Source organism: Chamaea fasciata, unplaced genomic scaffold, assembly GCF_029207755.1.
Source record: "Chamaea fasciata isolate MVZ Bird 193981 ecotype frontalis unplaced genomic scaffold, bChaFas1.0.hap1 SCAF_17, whole genome shotgun sequence".
Taxonomy (NCBI): Eukaryota; Metazoa; Chordata; class Aves; order Passeriformes; family Sylviidae; genus Chamaea; species Chamaea fasciata.
The window spans coordinates 2,452,204-2,473,234 of NW_027094102.1; the positions used below are offsets into that span (position 1 = coordinate 2,452,204).

Sequence of the window (21,031 nt, forward strand, 5' to 3'; positions counted from 1 at the left end):
CTGAAAAAGCAGTCCTGTGCATTTTTAAAGAGCGGGGTTGAATGGGGAGAAAGAAATTCATCAGACCGCAAATGAATTTGCCAAACAGATAAAACAAACTTCGCCATCTGATCATCACATAAGATTCATCACAATGGGAAAAAAAAAAAAAGCGCCAAACCCAAAAATAATTAAGCCAATGTGCATATCAGATTCTGAACTGAGCAATTTTGCTGCACTGAGCCCAGAATTTAAATGATCTCGTCTGTGGATGACTAAAGGTTACTGCTCTCACGGTTCAAATGGAAAAATGTGTTCATCAAAAACATATCTATTAGCTCCACAATGGTAAGCACTCTGTGAATACAAAGAAGTTTCTTAGGAGTAGGTACTGCTGAAGGCTTACCCAGAAACGAGAGAGCCGCCAATTTTCAGAAACAATCACTCAATTTGCCAGCAAACATATTTTCCTTCCGAGCTCTGGAAGGAGAGGCCTGGTTGTACTCACGCGCTAATGCCCGTGTTTGCAGCTCTACCCACTTCAGCATTTTTAATTTTCTGGTAACTCGTCTTGATATAATTTCAGAGATTCTATTAAATATTTCATCGAGCAGCCCATTGTACATCAATCCCTGCCATGATGTACCGTAGATCTTTTTCTGCAGCTCAAAAGCATTTCAATAAAGCTCTAAAAGCCCTGGCAATGAGAGCACACTGTGTTGTGCATCACCATGGCAATGCTGCAGAAAACAGCTTTGATTTGGGGTCGGAAAGATCAAACATTAGATTGGAAGTACAGAGTTCATCTTGATACAACCTGAAACTGTCATGGCCTAACTGTCCTGCTCTCAGCTGCTGAGCTTGGAGGCAAGATCGAGGCAAGAGGAATCCTGCTGGATGCTGAGGGGATTCACCACGACACAGACAGAAAGCCTCAGAGTAGGGTTGAGGGCCAGTTTCCCAGAGCCAGGAATTCAAAGCTTGAGCCAACCTATGTCAAAAGGCAAGATTTCAAAAGAATTGATAAGAATTCAAAAGAAGAAATTGTTCTGAATAATCGGTGGCTTCACGTATCACTCAGCCTTTCACTTAATTCCTAAGTTATGCAGCTGGAGTGCCCTAAGGTGTGGAATGGTGCTTTTGCCTTGGGTGTGAGAGAGAAAAGAACATTTTCTTGAGGGTGTGACAGAGAAAATCACGTGGTGCATCTGAAACTTTTGTTTCTCAGTAGTCACCTCTCCCAGCCTCTCAGGATAACCCCTGGCTGTGACAAACAGCCCTGGGCAGAGCCTGGATGTGGTTTCTGGTCCCCTGAGTGCAGGTTCCAGTCCCAGCTCTTCAATTCGTCCCTCCAAACTCCCAAACCCATGCAGAACTCCCACAAGCTGTCGTGGTTAATCTCAGCCCCAGAAATGCACAACAGCAAGGAAGGAACTTCTTTAGTAGAGGGGGTTGGGTGAGAAGTTTTTCATGTTTTGTTGTAGGTTGTTTGTTTGGATTTTGTTTGGTTTTTTTAACCCACAAATACTTAAACAAAAAAAAAAAAAATCCGTGTTTGTGGGGTCCCGGCGGGTGGAAGAAACCCACAGATTATTTCTTTCTTCTTTCCTCCTCCTCTCTTCGGGTAACTTCACAACTTGATTCAAAGAAACAGCCATGGCTTCAAGTGGGGTGAAATTCCTTCCTGCCCTCTGCCACGGAATATTCTCCCTCCGTGGGAAGGATCCCTCTTCAAACCCTGCACATCCAGGGCACTCAACCTCGGGCTGTGCCAGCACTCAGAGGCTGCTGCTCTGTCCACACAAAAAAGTAATCAGGGGCTCAGTGGCAGGAATTTCTCTTTACTCACACAAAGGATTTTTAAGGACTCTTCTCGAACTGGCAACTTGCAGAGGTCAGTTCTGTCACCTCAGGGCACAAAACTACAGGGGCGCAGAAAATGGAACGAAAAAGGGATGTGGAGAGGCAGGGAGTTGTCACCGGGCAGTTCAATCCCAGCTCTGTGTGTGATACTGCCGCTTAAATTAAAAAATGGCAACTAAATAAAGAAATAAATACATAAAAAACCACGGCAAAGGAGAAAAATCTTGTTTGTGTTGGTTTGGAAGCCGGGGGAGCCACCCTGGAGAGCTCGTGCAGGGTTTCATCAATGCGAGATGAAAATCAAACACAAACAGACAAAGCAACAAATGACCTCTGAGTGATCCGGGGGAGAATTCATCAGTAATACTTAACTTCAGACCGAGGGTGACTCAGAGCCAGGATGGATGAAAGTGAGATGTCAAGGCCTGGAAAATCAAAACAAAATTTAAAATATTCACTGGTTCTTCCAAAAGGTTATCTCATCCATGTACTCTTTTATAAATACCAGAGGAACTCAAAGTCTAAGCGTGCCATTGGAGAGCAAAGGCGTGTTTAAGAGCACTTTCCAGGCTCCGCTCTCATCCAGGTGCACAAAATAAGACATGGAAGTGCTCATGCAGTAATGTCAGCTCTGTGAAACCAAGAGATGATTCAGTTACTTATTAATACTCCGCCAGACTATGACTTCTCCACGGAAAAGCCGGGATTTATTATGAGCTCTGCTGTCAACAGAGTCGCAGGATGGGGCACTCAGCCCGTTCCCTCCCGCGGGATGTTTCAGATGCACACAATATCCACGTGCGAGCCCCTTCTTTGCCTTTCTCAGAACCCCAGAATCCCAGAAAGCCCCTCTAAAGCCATGGGAAATCAAATTTCCTTCAGCTTTGCTTCCCCTGAGCAGTCCAAAGCAGCCGCAGAGTTAATTTTGAAAGCTGTTCTGTTACCTCCAAACTCTTTGCTCATTTCCACGGGCAGCTCTCTGTGAAAGGAGATGAGGCTTTTGTCTTCAGCTCCGCCAATTTAAATCACTTCAGCTAATTTCAGATGACCTGATAATGGCTGAATCACCACTGGGCCAGCAGCAACTGCACCTTCTGAGGCTGGCGCTGCGCTCAAAGGGAATTTAAAGGATCTGGATGTTTTTTCTCCTTCACCTCCTGGGCTTGGTGGTAGCGCGGGTGTGACCGAGCTGAGCCAGGAGCTCAGGAGACAGAACCCGCTGTGACAGTGCCAGCCTGGAGGTGCAGCCGGGCTGCTGAGGCTCAGCCACCGCCGGCTCATTAATTAGCCCTTCATTAACGTCCGGGATCTGCATATTGGATTAATGCTGGGGAGCAGCTGGCCGGCAAGGAGCTGTCCCACATCCCCGTGTGCAGCCAGCGGGGTGACAGCAGCCAGCACCTCATTAAAGGGTTTATTTTTCAGTAAAAATGAAATTTCAGATGAATGAGGAAGCAGCTACGTTCAAACTTTTCTGCAACCCGTTGTTTGGGTTTTTTTGGGGTTTTTTTTGTTGTTTTTTTTTACGGAGTCCCAGATTCTTTAAAGCATTTAAAGCTCGCCCCCAGAATTCTTTTTATCTTACGTGCTCCAAGAAATGTTCAAAAAGCCACCAAATGCTTCGGAGGTACAATTAAACCTGAGCCTGAGAGCTCAGAGTAGTCTTACACTGTGGTTTAAGAAAGAAAGCGAAGAAGAAAACTGAATACTTTGGAAATCAGAGACAAATCTGTTACCCACACCTTTTTCCTGTGCTCACCCACCCCAAAAAAAACCAAAGCAAAGCCAGGATTCATTACAGGTTATTAATTTGGGTTGGGTTTTTTTGTTGTTTTTTTTTTTTTTTTTCTAGTTGCCAACCTTTGAGCATTCAAATGTGCAACCTTCAGGTCCTTGCATATTAACAACGACATGAGAATGGGAATGTGACAAGTTCTGTAACCTTTGTTAAATGTACGACTGCATGTTTAGAAGAAAACCTCGTCTTGAGAAGAGAAGCACAGTTGGTAGTGTTCCACGATCTTCAAAAAATGTCCAGAAAGTTGAATATTGGACATTTTTGACCTTTCTAATACACAAATGCTCCAGCTACAGAAGGAAAATGTAAAGTTGGCCCCTGGTGTTCTACAGCAGGAAATAAAAAGCTGGACAAGGTGAGGTTTTTTAAGTTAACATTAGGAATTTTTTTTTCCCCCTAAAAATAAAGGCCCCTCCATTCATTTGGAGCACTTGTAACAACTAAAATAAAAGCATGTAATGTAGACCCTAATTTGTGGGCACCTATGGCTGCTGCCTTAGAAATTCAATTCAGATGTTGATACCAACAAGTTAAATATAATGTAGGCTCCTGTGGAAATTATTCCGAATTTTATCTTCAGTCCACTCCATCTGCAGTGTGCAGGAAATTATTTTTAAGCATTTTTTGAAAGCTCCAGTGGCTTATGCAAGAACCCCTATTGTTAACCTAGATGGAAAACACTTTTTTAGCTGGCATTTTACATCTTAAAAAAAAAAAAAGAAAGAAAGAAAAAAATCTACTGCTGAGCATGAATATACAGCTAAAAATTTCAATTGGATTGGCATTGTCCAGTGAAGTGTTTCCTGTGAACTAATTATCTCCTCATTCCTTCAACTAAAAATCTGAAAAGCCCCGAGGTTTTTTAAGCATTTCTTGCTTACACCGTGGCTTGCTGCAAGGTCAGGCCCTGCTCGGCTGTGTCTGGCAGCGTGGGCAGAGGCAGATGCTGCCATGTGCTTCCAGAGTCACATTTTCTATCTGCTCCAGCCTCTATTTCTGTATCCATCTCTCTATTTCCAGCCCAAAAGGGAAACTCTCTGAAAGGAAGAGAAATTCCAGTTCCAGGCTGCTGGTGCTGCTCGGCGCGGAGCAGTTCAGGGGAGCAGGCAGGAGATGCTGCCAGAGAGGCACACGGGAGACAGGGCTGCCCCTCTGCACCTGGGGACAACATCTGGCTCCGGGACAAACAGCTGGGGAGACTCCTGGGGACAACATCTGGTTGTGAGAGAAACACCTGTGGGAGACACCTGGGGAGGAATCTGTTGCTGTAGGACACGAAAGAAAGATGAGAGACTCCAAATATTTCAGAATGCAAAAAGCACAGAAAAAAGGCTTTTATTGTCTAATTCTCACTGCCTTTTATAAGGTGTTCCCACACAGACTTCACGTGGTTGGTGAACAGGAACGACACCTCTCTGATCCCATGGGTTAAACCAGAGAAACAGCAAAACTCCACCTGGAGAAAGATTGTTGGGGGAAAGGAGAGTTGTTTGCCAGGATTGTTTTGAGAAGAAGCTTTCTTGGGAAACTTTTCCTTGGGAAAAAGTTAGCAGCTGCTAACAGGCTAAAATCTCTCAGGCCCAGAAACTTCAGGTCCACAGAAATCCTGTTCCAAGAGAAACTCTGGGAGAACTGAGAAAAAAACCTGCACCAGAGGAGCCACTCTGAGCCCTCTCAACCTCCCCCACTCTGTCATTCCAGCATAGCACAAGCTCCAGACTTTTTCCTCCCAATTTCACATGTGTAAACTTGCTGTAGGTGACTCAGGAGCTGCTTTATGTAAGTTATTGATCCGGGGTCTCTCAGCTGCTAAAAATTCCTGTCTGCCACTGGAGGGTGAGAAAATCTACTCAGGTATCACAGCTGGAGGACAGCTGGCCTGGCTCTTAATTAACATTCCCAGTTTCTATTAACTTCATCATCTCCAGGCCTGGTGGTGATGTCACACCGGAGCAACAGTGACCCAGCTCCAAAGGACACTGCCCAGGCAGATTCTTGTTGTGTTAATAATGGACATTTTCTGTAGCCACCATCCCCTGGCAGCTGTTCTGGGATTCTGCTTCTCAAATCCCTTCTCCCACCCTCTTCTTTCCCTTCCCGTGCAGTTATCCAGGGAAAGCAGAGGTGCTCAGCAGAGGGGTTTTCCAGGCTGGTTTCCTCCTTTTTTCATTGTCTGCGTGCCAGGTTGTTATTCTGGGATCTCTTCATGCTCTGCTTTGTCACTTCAGTGCCATCTCCTCCACTTCAAAATGGACCAAAGAGCTCACCACCTCCCCCTAAATTCTTGAGTTTATTCTGAAAACAAAAAAGGAAAGAATCTGAACCAAGCCCGAGCCCTTTCTGCTCCCTGGGAATGAAATACTGACGTTAAATGCTGGCTTACAAAAGGCTGCCATGTTCATCAGCACAGCTCCCCTGCAAGTAAAGTGAAGATCAAACAGAATTATAAATGCTCAAGTAACTCCTGCCTGCGCTGTATTTTCCTGTCACGAGCATTTAGAAACACTTCACCCCTCACAAAACCAGAATTAAACAGCTCTGGGCCTCATTGCATCGGAGTGTGAACTGCTTCACACCAGCTTTTAGAATCGGTTATTTTGGCGTAAAAATCCGTAAAAGATGTGTACTTTTTTTTTTTTCTTCCATTCTTTAAATAGCTTTTAATGTTATTTCCATGGAAACCGCTTCCAAGCACATGCCTAATGTTTGTGGGTTCAAGCATCATCCAGGAACTCCAGATGCCAAAGGCTGCATCAATAAGCTGAATTCCTTAGGTCCATTCCCAGCACGCTGATGTTTATTTACTTCACAAGCCAGCAGAAAACAGAGCTGCTTGACCCAGAGAAGTCTGAAGCACACCAGGTGTATTTTAGGCCTTTTTCTCCTGTACAATTACTTTGCCTGCAGTACTGTCAGAGACAGCTGAAGGCTTTTCAAATAACAGGCAAAATTGGGTTTTGCAACGCCAAAAGAGGAATTCGTTCCTTTCACGCCAGCAAAATTCAAAAAAAAAACCGCATTGGCAGCAGCAGAACTTCTCCCAAACCAAAGCCTCTTGGTGAATGTCACATCCATTAAAACCTGATTATTCCACAAACAACTCAGAACAAAGCAGGCAGCACCAGAGAAAGCTGAGGGTTTCTGGTTATTAGCAAAACCTCCCGTTTTTCAAGGGTTTAATACATCTGACACCCAATTAGAAGCAGAATATTCTCCCAATTTCTTACTTTTTCTTAATTATCTTGAAAGCATTTCTAGAAGGCGAGTGACCAATTAGTCTGTGGGGTGAGACACCAGAGAAACCACTCGGGGTTTCCACGGGGCTGGATCTGCTCCTGTGGCCGACTGGTAATTAAGGCACAGATCCTTCTGATTTACATCCATTTCATAATTGCCACACTCCTCATGTCCCTGAGCTGCACCCAGCTAAACCGAGAGTGTTTTCAGATTGAGTTTCTTTAGGAGCTTTTGGAATTGGGGGGTTTTTTTTAGGACTTATCCAGGCTTCTGGAAAAAGAAGATCTGTTCACAGGGATCTTTTCTTCTAACCTTCCCCTTCCACTTTTTCTGTTTCTTCTTTGCTTTGAATGCTTAATAACCCTTGTACAACAGCCAAGGTCCTTATAGCCTTCAAATTTTCAGCTCTTCTTTCTGATTCCCCTTTTAAATTCACATGACTCTATCTCCTTGCTCTTCCTTCCCATTTTACCAACTCCAGGATCACAACAGAGTAATTAAAATTTTACCTGAGCAAGCTCAAGCGAGTAGTCTGTGACAAACCAATAAAGTTGCTAAATCCATGAATAATAAGTGAATTCTCATGTACTGTCCCATAGGACAACAAATAATGAAGAATGTGTTATTCATTATTAATAAGAAATTATGAATAACGAGACAGGGGAGGAATTCTTTACTCTGAGGGTGGGCAGGCCCTGGCACAGGGTGCCCAGCGAAGTTCTGGCTGCCCCCTGGATCCCTGGAAGTGTCCAAGGCCAGGCTGGACACTGGGGCTTGGAGCAGCCTGGGACAGAGGGAGGTGTCCCTGCCATGGCAGGGGTGGAATGGGATGGGCTTTGAGATCCCTTCCAACTCAAATCATTCCGTGATTCTCTGATGTGAATCCATGATATTCCCAGATCTGCTCACACTTGGCAGTGGCTCCAGGCTGAGCCCAAGCAGGTTGAGCTCCCGTCAGCAAAATGTGCTTTAGACCTTCTCAGAAAGCAAATCCCCTCTCGTGTGTGCACACCCAGCTGAGGCACGGCAAGCCTTGCTCCCAACAAGAGTGAGGAGTGAGGAGTGAGAGGAGTGTAACTGGGGCTCAGTTACAGCCTTGGCAGACCCCCAGGGCTCTGCTCCATCCCCGTTCCAGGGGGGCTGGCTGCACCACGGCTGCTGCAGGAGCCCCTTCCCACCAGCGTGGTTTTAAACCAAGCGCTGAGTCAGAAATGCACTTGAGAAGCAGCTCCCCCAACGAGGCCAGCTGTGAAAAGCCAGCAGTGCCATCCATTGACTGAAGGATGTAAGGCAGGGCAGAAATACCCATCAGTAACATCCCTGCACCCTGCCTTCCTGCTCGTGCAGGGAATTTGGCAAAGTCCCCCTGATTGGAGCCTGGTCTCCAACAAGTTCCTGCAATGCCTGTTCTCGAGCTGTCAGGTATGTCAAAGGATTTCACCGATGCAGACAGAACACAGAACATCTCTGCTCACACCCACCGTGAGGGACGGGCGCCTGTGCCAGAGTCACACAGAGAACACGGCAGGGCACAGGATGGTCACACTCCCAGAGGCACAGAGCAGCTCCTTCCTCCTCCTCCTGAGGTCACACAATAATCACCAGCACACAGCAAGATCAGAACCAGGCACTCCTGGCGCTGTAACACAGCTGGGAACAGGGCATCACACGCACAGAGCCCCAGAAAAGGCTCCTGATTTTGTAACACCTCAAAGCTGACAACCTCAGACACAAAGGACTCTATTTATTGTTATTCTAGTTCGTCAATTCATGCTTGAAAACGTGACATAAATCTTTTACAAATGATAGGTTAGATGTTTTAAAAGAATGTTCCCCATTGTTAAATGCTAGAAAGATCAGCAAACCAAAAAGCTGATTATAGCTGTGGCTGTAATTGACATTGTTCCCTAGCTCTGGGCTCATTGTGAGCTACTCACATCCATGAAATGACTGTATAGATGCAATTTTATCATTATTTAAAGTTTGGTTATTCAAGTAGTTACGATCTTCGGTGAATCTCAAATTCTGGCTGAAAAGAAGCAGGCACCAAAAGAAGGCATCTCTCCTGCTGGGGTCAGGATACCTGGAATCAGAGAAACATGGAATGGTTGGGGTTGGAACTTAAAGACCACCCCCTGCCATGGCAGGGACACCTCCCACTGCCCCAGGGTGATCCAAGCCCCAGTGTCCATCCTGGCCTGGGACACTGCCAGGATTCCAGGGGCAGTCACAGCTGCTCTGGGCACCCTGTGCCAGGGCCTGCCCACCCTCCCAGGCAAGAAATTATTTCCAACATCCCACTAAAGCTCCTCTCTGTCAGATGCCAGAACAGAGACGAGATGCAAGCATGGGGACCTCCCCTTCTGCACAACTCTCTTGCTGTTTGTCCCTCTGCGGAGCGTAGAGCCGGCGGGATTTGAGGACCCCTCGGTCCCTTTCTCCTGCTTTAGGGCAGTTTGGGTGGGTTTTTTCCTGACGGCCAGCCCCACCAGGAGCAAAAGCAAAGTTGTCTGTTCCGTGCCTTGAGCACGGAGCGTGTGCGTCACTCCTCCCGAAGGCCAAGTCCCAGCGCAGCCACCTGCAAGATGTGGCAACAATTTCCAGTAACCTCGGGCAAACGGGGGCTAATCACCGCGCCCGGTAATTCACAGCAGCCTTTTCTCAGTGCAGATTGAATATTGCATTGCGCTGAACCGTTTGACCAGAATTTCATTATGGCATTATGCAGTGAGAGGTGGGAAAAAAAAAAAAAAAAGAGGGAATGTGGCCTTGGCTGTTACTTGTTCCATCTAAATGGACTGACAATTGGCTTTACAGCAATGTTGGTTAAGGAGCAAAGGGCAGGAAAATCTGCCCTTGGAAATGCGAGTCATGGACTGCCACGAGAGGATGTTATCAGCTATTTACACAGCTTTCAAGCCTGAAGGGGAAGAGAACAACTGGCTTTTATAGCGTGAAAACAATTTGAAATTGCTGAACACTTAGAAAAACAAATACAAGCCGCATAGGATGGTTTGGGTTGGAGGGGATTTTTAAGAACACCCAGTTCCAGGAGCAGGAATACCTCCCAGTATCCCAGGTTGTTCCAAGCCCTGTCCAACCCGGCCTTGGACAATCTCTTCCCTAATTGCCTGGAACATCTCTTGCCTAATTTTTCTTAAGCTCTCATAAAACTAAATTATCATCAGTAGTGAGAGGAATCAAAAAGTAAATCGAAATAAGAAGTTTTGAAATTTAAAGAAGAATCTCTGTGCAAATTGGAAAGTCCATGGGAATCAGATAAGGTGTGAAACACCTTGAGGAGGAAAAGCAGCTTGAACACTCAGCTCCCAGATTTGTCCCAGTGATTTTTCACTTCACAAAACACCACCTTGCCCATGTTAGTGGCAGCAGATGTTAAATAAAACTCAGCAAGGAGCATCATTTGCAGCCTCTCTGTGTTTCGTTATCAGCACAAGGCACTGCACTTTTGCTGGACTTCATCTGTTGTAGAAGTTTGAAAGGTGTTTTCTTAAGGTGCAGGTCTGGAGCAGACACCTCTCCTCGGAGTGGGCTGCGCTGAATGACAGATAGAGTGGGCTGCACTGAGTGATAAATAAATAAACATCGACAATCTTCTCCAAATGCCAAACCCCCGGTACAGGAATGACTGTTTGCACTTCTCTGCAACATAAATATCAATCTAAGGGTAGAAGATGATGAATTCCTCACAGCCATGAGTGATGCAAACTTCGCTGGGTACTAGAAAAGATGAGTTTATGTTAAAGCCTGCGTTCCAAAGGGGAATGGGGCCACGAGCAGCAATGGGTACAGCAATTATTGCTCCTCCAAGGTGACCCAGGTGAATGGTTACAGCAAGGTGAGAGCTGCCAGCGCTTCTGCGACAGGAGTTTTGTGTGCCCTGGGAGCTCCCAGGGCAAAAGGAGCTGTTTGGACACGGAGCTGAGGCACCCCGTGAGGGTGACACACGGTGGGTGCCAGGGAAGAGGCTTGTGCTGTCACTGCTGTAGTTCAGCCGCTCTCTGAGGAAATAACCTCCTGCTTTGCCGGGCCATCAATCCCACACCCGGCGGGACGTGATTTGCACTCACACACATCTAAAGGGCTGCACATCACACCAGCCAAATGGAAAAACATCTCATCAGAGGATCGCTGCGGAGGATCTTGCGGAGGGGAGAATTGAGGCTGCTGGCTTTGGTCAACCAAGGTGTTGGAAAATATACCGAGTTTAATTTTAATTTTTTATTTTATTTTATAACTTCAGTCAGTTTTCACAGAATCACAGAATGAACGAGGTTGGAAAAGACTTTTGCTGTCATCGAGTCCAACCTATGTTCGCTTTTACCCCGGGGGAAGGGATTTACAGTCTCTTTCCATGGGCATTGTCTCAACAGACTGGGAGTAGCACAGAAGATGCTCGGGATAACATCCATCAACCATGAACTCCAAACAACACCCCTGGGGTGCTGGCAGACGCCTGGTCTGGGAAAGAAGAGATAAGAATGAGGACCTAATTAGCATCAGAAGCGATCTGTAACCAACAGGAAACCAAACACTAAGAACTACGTAGCTTGGAACCAAGGAACATCGAACCAATGAATCTCTGTGCGTTTCGACTGGGTTAAAATTTGTGAAAAATCCAGTAAAATCCTCGTGTCACAGAATTTTTTTCCTCTGCATGCCGGGGCTATGCGTAGATGAAATTATTTCTATGGTACATCCTGGCTAGAACAACATCCTGGCCAGAAATAAAGTAATGCCTTGATTCTTTAACACTAAAAATATTGCTGGAGGGTTTTTGTTTTTCCCACAGCTTCGGTGACAGAGGGACAAAGATGCTGAAAGGATTCTGCTTCCTCCACAGAAAGGGAGCGAGCCTCACTGCTCTGCAGCATCAGTCTGCTCCCTCACACACATGCACAGGGAATCAGCAGCAAAACCCATCAACACGAGCAATGTGGATATTCTCTCTTCTATTTTTCTTCTGTTTTGACTTTGCACCTCTATTTTGCCCAGCCAGACCAAGGGGTTAAACAGCAAGAGCTGCTGAGTCTGGGAAATTCTCCTTTGTGCAGAGGCTCCCATGAGTCATCACATAAATTGCCTGATTTAGGAGGATTTGAGTTAAACCCGCAGCTCCCCTTGCTTGGACAATCACAGATTCCCACAAATCTCCAGGACAGGCCCACACAGCCCCATTCTTCAAGGATTTCCATGCAAATGAACAAGTAATTCCTTCTTTGCTGTCCTGTTTATGTTTTTTTTCTTGCCCTGAAGTCCTCCCAAAGACGAAAATACCTCAGCTGGCTTTCGTTGGATTTAGCAACGCTGACACTGCTCTCTTCTCCTATTTGAATAGAAGATACCAAGATTTAATGACTTCCTACCGGTTTCGCTTGAGAGGAAAGATGTCCCTGAAAGATGATTGCATTTACTCGAGGATCTGTGACCCAGAACCTCACTAATAAATGTGTTTATCAACTGCATATGGATATTCCTTTCCCGGTATCATTTTTATTCTTATTCAACTTATCAACTAGCCCCATTACCTCATCTTCATGATTCAAACACTCTTGGAACATGATGTGAAAAAGCCAATGTACTAAAGAACAGGGCCATTTAAAACTAGTTCACATGCCATGCCCTTAATTTACTGTAATATGAAAAAATTTACCTTTGCTTGTGCTGCAAATGAGGTTCATGATCAGTTCGCAGCTCCTCTCATTACATTTATATGCATGACATTACTACATTTGTAATAATGCTAAATGACACAGCTTGCAGCACGAAGAAGAAATTGCCTCCCACTCTCACACAGGAACCAATTCCTACGTGTCCATTAGAAGGCATTAAATTTTGGTAGCAGCATATTCCCAACCTCTGAATTATTTGTAGATTAGATCATTTGAAAAACGCGTAATGAATCTGCTCTCATGCAATTTAGAAAACTTAGCAGAACTTCTAAGATTTCTTCACCATCAAAACATCCTTGTAGTTTGGCTGAGACGTTTTCCCAAGCTGTTACTGAATTACTGATCACATTTATCCCTGCAAATGGATTTAACTCCTAAACCAGCTCATTGCAGAGTCCCACAGGCATCAGTGGTTGCATTTAGCTCGGGCTGCCAGCAAACCACAGAATGAACAGCTCTACATCCCGGATTTCTGGTTACAGAAATTGTACTTTAGAGCACTCTTCAGTTTAGTCACTGTTCCGAAAGCGCTGTCAAACCAAGAGAGATTTTGACTTCAGAAAGTCAAATTATGGAAGGGAAAATGTTATCTAAGAGGTTTATAATAGATACCTTGATAAAGAGCGTCTCCCATGTTACTACATTATACACATCCTGACAAAAACATGACAAACCTTTCTGACAAATTACAGAGAATGGTCATTATGGAAAAGTCTTTGCCTCACAGGAATTCAAATGCGTCTCCTGGTGACATTATACCTACTGCCTCTTCAAGAGCTCTCAGCTCAATTCCCAGCTTTCCTCTTACTGATGATAAACAGTGACTGCAATAACACAAATAACACAAAACCAGAGCAGCACTCTCTGGCTGCTGGAAAATTGCAAAGGGAAAATAAGAGCATATCTACGTAGAGACAGGCTGAGAGATGGAACAGGGGTTCAGAGAGAGCACGGATGTAGTAGATAAAGTGCGTCAGTACTTCAGGTTTATTTTTAAATAGCACATCCCGGAGCCATCTGGAACTGGGGTTCACATCTCCACACCCCATGCTCTTGTTGCAGGACTGCAGAAAACCCTGTTGAGATCTGGGTATTTTTTAGCATTTCGCAGCATCCCATTTTTCAGTTTATCTTATATTTATTGTAGACACCAAAACATTTTGAGATGTTTTTGTAAATACGTGTGTCTGCGCAGAAGCCTTTTCTTGATCTGTTTCTCCAGCCTTCTTCCCTTTGCATTAGTTACAATGAGCAGGACAGAGCTAATGTCTTTTTCCCTGCACTTAGAAACCATGCTCACACTAAGGTGCCTCCAGCCTGGGTGTTTGCTCCTTTTCCACTGGGTGTTTATCATATTGTTCCTTCCTGCTTCCAAGCAAAACCACCCACTGAGATTCGGAGGCAGCGGACAGCCAGGCTGGGCATATACAACAGCCAGCCCTAATGCTTTCACGCCTCATTAAGTGACCTCCTGCTCTTTTCTGCACTTGCCCAGGATTTTTGGATGTCCAGCAGCAGCAACACATCTGCCACAGCAGAGCAGCTCCGTGTGGTGTCTGTCCCACAAGGGCTCTGATGGATCTGCCAGACAGACGCAGGAGAGTGCCCAGTGTCCCTGTGCAGAGCCCAGAGCTGCCACCGACACCTCCTTTACTGAGACCAGAATGAACTCCTGGGGCTTTTCTATTATTCAGAAAGAAAAAGGACAGACTCGTAGTGTGTGCTCTGCTCAGAGCACAGCCATGCCAATATCATCTGTCTGCGCCCGTGGTGTTGGTGTGTAAACAATCACAGAAAGCACCCAGCAAACTGCTTTGGAGCAGGAATAAACATTGAAATTGTGTTCTGAGAAGCTATTCTTCTCCGAAGCAGTCAGAGAGGGGCTGGATTTACCAAGCAAGCACTACAGGCAGTGTAAAGCCCTGGAACTGGCAGCGCTGTTGAGACAGAACAGATCGTTTCAATGCAAGCAAAGCTCTCTGCCTCTCTTCCCCTGAGATGCTCCCTGAAATCCATCTGTTCTGTGGTGCCTTGCACTCAACAAGAGCCACCCACCAGCACTTCACCACTCCGTGCTGTCCTGGGAAACTCTTCTCTGTGCTCCTCAACTGAGAGTTATTCCAGAAGGAATCCATCCTATTTATCCATCCTATTTATCCCACACACCTCTCCCATTGTCCTCAGGGCCGTGTGCCCACAGGGCTGCGGAAACACAGCGTGCCTGAGGAGGAAAGGCTTCAGAGCTGGGAGAGAGCAGGGTTTCATTGCTGGGGCTCGGCCTCGGGATGCATGTCAGGGATATTCCCCCTTCACCCTGTCACGAGCAGCCGTGTCTGCGACGGCACAGAGCCTTTTTGGGAAAATGCAGGGATGAAACCCTTGTGGTTAGTTACGAGGGCACGCTCTGCAAGTTTGCTGACAGCTCCCGTGGCCATGCACTGGAGGAATGGGATGGCACCGAGGGACCTGGAAAGGTTCAGAGGTGAGACTGTGCGAGTGGAGTTCAGCCACGTGCAAGGGGCTGCACTTGTGACAGGACCCAGGGAACAGCCGGAGCTGTGCCAAGGAGGGTTAGGTTGGATTTTGGGCAAGGTTCTTCCCCCAGAGGGTGCCGGGCGCTGCCCAGGCTCCCCAGGGAATGGGCACGGCGCCGAGGCTGCCAGAGCTGCAGGAGAGTTTGGACAGCGCTGCCAGGGATGCCCAGGGTGGGGTGGCTGGGGAGTGCATTTCCCCTCTCTACATGCGAAGCCATGAAGCCACGTCCCTGCAGTTCCTGAGGAATTATCCCTCTCGTTTGTTGGGGATCGTTGGGGCGTCCTGTGCACAGCCAGGAGCTGGACCGGATCATCCTTGTGGGTCCAGCCCAGCTGAGGATATTCCGTGAGCTCTTTGTGCCTGGAGAGACACTGCGAGAGGAAATGACTTCAAAGTGAAAGAGGGAAGGATTAGGTTGGATTTTAGGAGGAAATTCTTGCCCGTGAGGTTGGGGAGGGTGGGAAGCGCCCGAGGCCGGGCTGGGCACGGGAACCATCGCCGCCTCGCCAAGGCGAGCGCTGCGGCTTTAAGGAGGCGGTCGGGGCGTGTGCCCGGCCCGTCATGCCGCTCGGGGGGCCGGGCCGCTGCCGTGTGCCGGCGGGGCCGCCATGTACCGCCTGTGCCGCCTGTCCCCGGCGTTGTCCCCGCTGCTGTCACCGGCGCTGTCCCCGGCGCTGTCCCCGCTGCCGTCCCCGCTGCCGGCCCGTGTCCCCCCGGCCCGCGCCGCCCGCCCCGCCTGGGCCGCGCTCCCGCCGGCGCCGGGCCCGCTCCGCTACAACGCCAAGGTACGTGAGGGCTGAGGGGCCGCCCTGATCTCCAAGCGCTCCGCAGCTTTTTGGGAGTGTCTTTAAGGTTGTTTTTTTTATTATTATTATTTTATTTTATTTTATTTTATCGTGTTTGTCCCGCGTTCCCGTGGGAGCGGGTTTGCGCCCGCTGGGTGGGCACGTTGTCTGTCCCTGTGGGCTTTCTGCGGTTTGATTTCTGCGGAGCGATTTCCTCGGTGCGAAGTGGTTTAGGTGTGTTTTCATGCTTTAAATCGCTTGAGTGACGCGAATAAAATCGGCCTTTTAGCTGAAATATTGTCGTAGGGTAACATGGAAATAGGCAGCAGCTTTACTTGCTAAGGTGGACTTTATACATGACTGCCCTGGCTACACTCCAAATAATATCTGTTGAAGTGGTTCTTTTTTTACATTTTGCTTCAATACCATTCCTGATGTGTGAGCCTGCGGATATGGGTGAATTGGGATGGACTTGGAAGGTCAGAAGCAATTTTTCACTCCTGATGATCCATCTGTAAGACCCAGAGCTCATGAGCCGCAAAAGAAACATCTAAAATCATCCATGATGCTTGAAAATTTTAAAACGACAAGAATCAGGATAAGCTGAGCTGCACAATTCCCTGTTGCTGTATTTGTATGACTTCCCGTCAAAATTAACTACAAAGTAACACAAATAATTACGAAAGGGAAAAGCGGCGAAGAAAGGAGGGTTTGGGAGGGTGGTGTGCTTACCACGAGGGTTGTGAGACTGTGTGTTGTGCTAATTAGCAACCTTAATGAGTCCAAGAATAATCAAGAATGTTTTTCTTCTAATTTGTGTGCCTCGGAACCGCAGTGGCAGGCACTTGGTGGCCGTACCTGTCCTGTGGTGGCTGTCACATTGTCACCGCTGAGCTCGGCTGGAAAGAAAGCACTCCGCTAATCTTTCCTGACTATTGCTGACTAATTAGAGCCAAATCCTGAGGGTTTTGTGGAAATGTTTTCTTCCTGTCAGGATTTCTTCTCTGGCCTGCGTGGAGGGGTTTCCACGGGCTGCCAACACAGCTGCCCTCCTTTGATTTCTTTTCAGATTTCTTTAGGATAGGGCTTAGCATGAAGTTCCTGGAATGAAATTCTGCATTTGAAAAGTACCCAAATAAAAATCTGTCGATGATTTCTACTGTGACAAACGTTTCCAGTGCTGTTGGGCTCTTGACACCAGCCCTGGCGTGACCCTGCAGTTGTTGTCTGCACGGTGGCAACAGAGTTGCTTGTTGCTGTCAACAGTTGCACTTCTCCCTTTGATCAGCTCATCGATTTATGGTGATTTATAAAACTTAAACGCTGGATCTCTTCCATCAGTGGGCTGTTATTAAGTGGGACCAGGTGGGTTTCCAGTGCCACTGGCTGGAACAAGGAGCTGTGCTCCAAGGATGCACTGGGTAAAGCAAATAGCTCTCACACCTCAGTCCCGTGGCCCCGGCAGCTGTGTGGGTGTGCCTTGGCACACATTTGGATCGAATAATCTGGTTTTAATTATGAAACCTGAATTGTGTAAGAATTTACACCAGGCTCGGTGCATTCCTATGGCAGGAATAGTTGGGAGAAGGGAGCTTGTCTGGGCTCTGCCACAGCATCTGCTGTGCTGATGTGGAAAAGAAGTGAGTTACTGTCTCCCCAAATCACTCTGTGTGCAAGACGCTTCCTTAATTACTTCAGCTAACTGTAATATGATCTTGTGTGTAATGCTAAGAAATGCTTTTAATTGTTTTCTTTTTAGGATGCAGGTGAACCCCTCAAAAAGACAGCCACTGATCCCAGTGCTGAAAACAAGAAACTCAACAAGTCCCAGCAGCTGAAACAAGTTTTTAAAGAATACGGTGCTGTCGGGGTTTCTTTCCACATTGGAATTTCTTTAGTATCTCTGGGAATCTTCTACCTGGCTGTGTCAAGGTGAGGTTCCTACAGCTGCCTGTCACCTCTAGGCAGTGTGGAAGATAAAATACATTTCCCTTTGTGCTTATCTCTGGCAGGAGACAGGCACTTTATGCCTATTGGATCTATAGTTGCCTCCTGAATTTTGAGCATGGATGGGTCCATAAATGGACCTGATCTCCCATCGGGCATGAGACAAGAGAGTTGCACGTGGTCATTTTGGTCATCAGCAGGGAAAACAGCAGACACAGCACCAACATAACTGACCGGGCAGAAAATGTATTTGTTTTGCAGATAGTTTTTGTTCTTGCCTGGTCTGGAGAGATAGAGCCATGCAGAAGTGCTGGGCCTTAGAGATAAACCTGTTCTTCTGGGTGTTGAACACAGTTTGTGCAGTTGAACTGCAGAAAATAACAGCCACTAGAACAGGATCAGAGTGAAAATGTGAGGGAACAGTGCAGGAGTCAGGTGGGGAACTGTGTGTGTGGCTTTGTGGGAATGCATCAGTTACAGGAGGAGTATTCCAGCTGAGGAGACAGGAGAATGTGTTCTCACCCCGAACATTCCCTGCTGCTTCCTCCTGACTCCAGGGGGAATATGTGAATGCCTGATTTCTCCTGTTTACTACATTGTGGCACAGGGTGACAACATTTCTTTTCCTTTAGGTATGGTTGAATCCCTGATGAAATCTGCTGTGTCTGTATTAATGAATTTGGTGGATAATGCCCATTTGAGATCCTTACCATTTCACTTGCTTAGATAATTTGTCATTTTGTACACATTTTAGTGTTAGAACACTAAGCCTGACAAGTACCTCACCTGGTTTGCATCGTTCTGTGCTTAGGTGATAAATTTCCCCAGGGTAGAGAATAGAGTTCGATGTCAAATTTGAAGATGAAATTCCAACACAAATCCACGGGAACTTTCTAAGAATTCCTTTGCAGATAAATTCTTTCTCTAAAGGCTGAGTAGGAATCGTGACACACTAAATTTTGTCAACAAAATCAGCATTTTATATTTTTATGGTTTAACCTAAAGCAACATCTCCTGTTCCCGCAGCGGCGTGGACATGAGCGCGGTGCTGTTCAAGCTGGGCTTCAGTGAGGCCTCCCTGCAGTCCAGGATGGCAGCTGGCACCAGCACCTTCGTGCTGGCCTATGCTGTGCACAAGCTCTTCGCCCCCGTGCGCATCAGCATCACCGTGGTGTCTGTGCCCCTCCTGGTGCGCTACTGCCGCAAGGTCGGCATCTTCAAACCCCCCCCTGCCTCCAGCCCCTGAGCCCTGCCTGCCTCTCTGGGGCTCTTCAGGTGAAAAGTTTCTTTTTTAAAAGACTTTTTTTTGGGTTCAGGTTGATCTCAGCTTGGGTTTCTTACTTGTTCGTTCAGGTAAATGTCACTGTGAAAAGTGCTGTCCTTGTCTCTCCCTTTTGCCGCTTGTTCTCAGGAAAAACCTGTTCAAGTGGGATGTGGTTTGCACTTCAGGTGGGAATAGCAGTGCTTGACAATGAGCACAGTTCTGGGTCTTTGTAATCCAGCTTTTTGAGCCTTCTTTTTTTTTTTCTTCTCAAAACAGAGTCATAGCATTCATTTATCATTGTGTAGCTGAGAAACTGTGAGATTCTCTTTCCAGCAGAATAAACAACATCTCACTACATGGGCAGTTCTCTTGATAAGAGTATGTACTGGAATCTAAAGTGGCAGGTGGGTGTTTCTTCTGCTAGAAGAAGCTTTTATTACAGCCCTTGCACTGCAACACACTGAATTCACTTCAGTAGGAGTACCTTTCAGATTAATTATTGCAGTCATAATTGGTTTAGTCACAATAGGTGAAGCACTGTTCTGAAACTACGTGCAGTGCTTCCACAGTCCCAGATTTTATTGGTTGAAAATGTGCTGGCTGGGAGCCAGCCTTACTAAAGTCCTTTTGTTCTGTAAATGTCTGTAGACTCAGAAGAAATCCTGAGTCTACTGAAATCAATGTAACCGCAATTACCTGTGGGAACATACTCCAAACAGCATCAAGGCAGAGAGAAGCTGGGGGGTTTAATATTTTGACATCTGGCTTTGTATTGGAAACTTTTTTTTTTTTAAATCCTAAAACTAACCCCAGCAGCTTTTTCCTCCTGTGGGTGAAACTCAGATCTGCACCTGAAGTCCAAACATTCCAGTTCCCAGGGGTTTTGCCTTTCCCTGTGAGGACAGTGGTGTTAGAATGTAGTTACAGATGTGGACATCCACATTGCACCTTCCAGTTAACCTGAAGGCTGATCCCAAACCAGATAAATTAGTGTCACACTGGAGTAAGCCTGGGCTGTGTGCTGCTGTGAGGGTTTGAGTAAGAGCTGGGACCTGCTGGCTGCCCTTTCCTGAGTTATCTTTGTGCTTACCCCAAGGTGGCTCTGACAGATCTGTTCATACAGAACTCTGATTTAAGTAAAATAGCAGGAAAAGACCCTGATGCTTTTAACATTTCCTAAAATTTAATGAAGAGAGAGGAAGGAAGTGTGGAGTTTTGATGAGAGTTGACTGAGGGGGGAAAGGAGCAAAGAACTTCTTGTTATGAGCAGCCTCTTTGCCTGCCCTCAGCCAGAACATTAAATTGCACCTTAACTCCTTCCCCCCACAGAAAGTGCCGGGTTTCGTGAGGACCAAGGATAAGAATTCCAAAATAACTCTGAGGCAGCCTTGTTTACTTCAGTTAGAATAATTTCTGAGAAGGAATAGTCAAAGTTTCTTTTTCAAAATCATATGTAAAGCTGAAATAATTTAAAATAAATGTACCTAAACATCAGTAGAAGGCACCAGCACTAAACTGGAGAGTTTTCTTGCTGTAAAGAAACAGCTTCATATAAATTATGGCCAGAATTCTGATTACTTATGTGGTTGTATAAACTACTGGCAGTTTGTTTAGATGAAGTTTTTTTTGCAAAGTATATTTTAAATTAAGTCAAGAATCTATTTTGAATTCTGGAATCCTTGCTTGTAGAAGGATCATTTTTTAAAATCGTTTGTAAAATAGCAAAATCTTATTCTGAAAAGACAATAAACTGCTTTCTCTTAGTTTGCTCAAAGAGTTTTACTGGAAAAGAGTTGGTCTTGATTTTGGACACATGGTCCCTTTTAAGGAATGTCATAAACATCTGGTGTGGTTACTTGTGTTACTTCTGAGAGAAAGGGCTGGAAAATGTTATCAGATGGGAGATCTTTGAATAAATTCATTGGAAAAA

General features: G+C 46.2%; 1 protein-coding gene across 1 annotated transcript; it reads left to right on the forward strand.

Annotated features, from left to right (window-relative positions):
- The first annotated feature begins 15,669 nt into the window (after positions 1-15,669).
- FAM210B (family with sequence similarity 210 member B) lies at positions 15,670-20,875 on the forward strand. The gene is made up of 3 exons (XM_066199183.1): positions 15,670-15,890; positions 17,650-17,822; positions 18,864-20,875. The coding sequence occupies exons 1-3, from the start codon at positions 15,714-15,716 to the stop codon at positions 19,081-19,083; spliced, it is 570 nt and encodes a 189-aa protein (XP_066055280.1). The 5' UTR covers positions 15,670-15,713; the 3' UTR covers positions 19,084-20,875.
- The last annotated feature ends 156 nt before the right edge of the window (positions 20,876-21,031 follow it).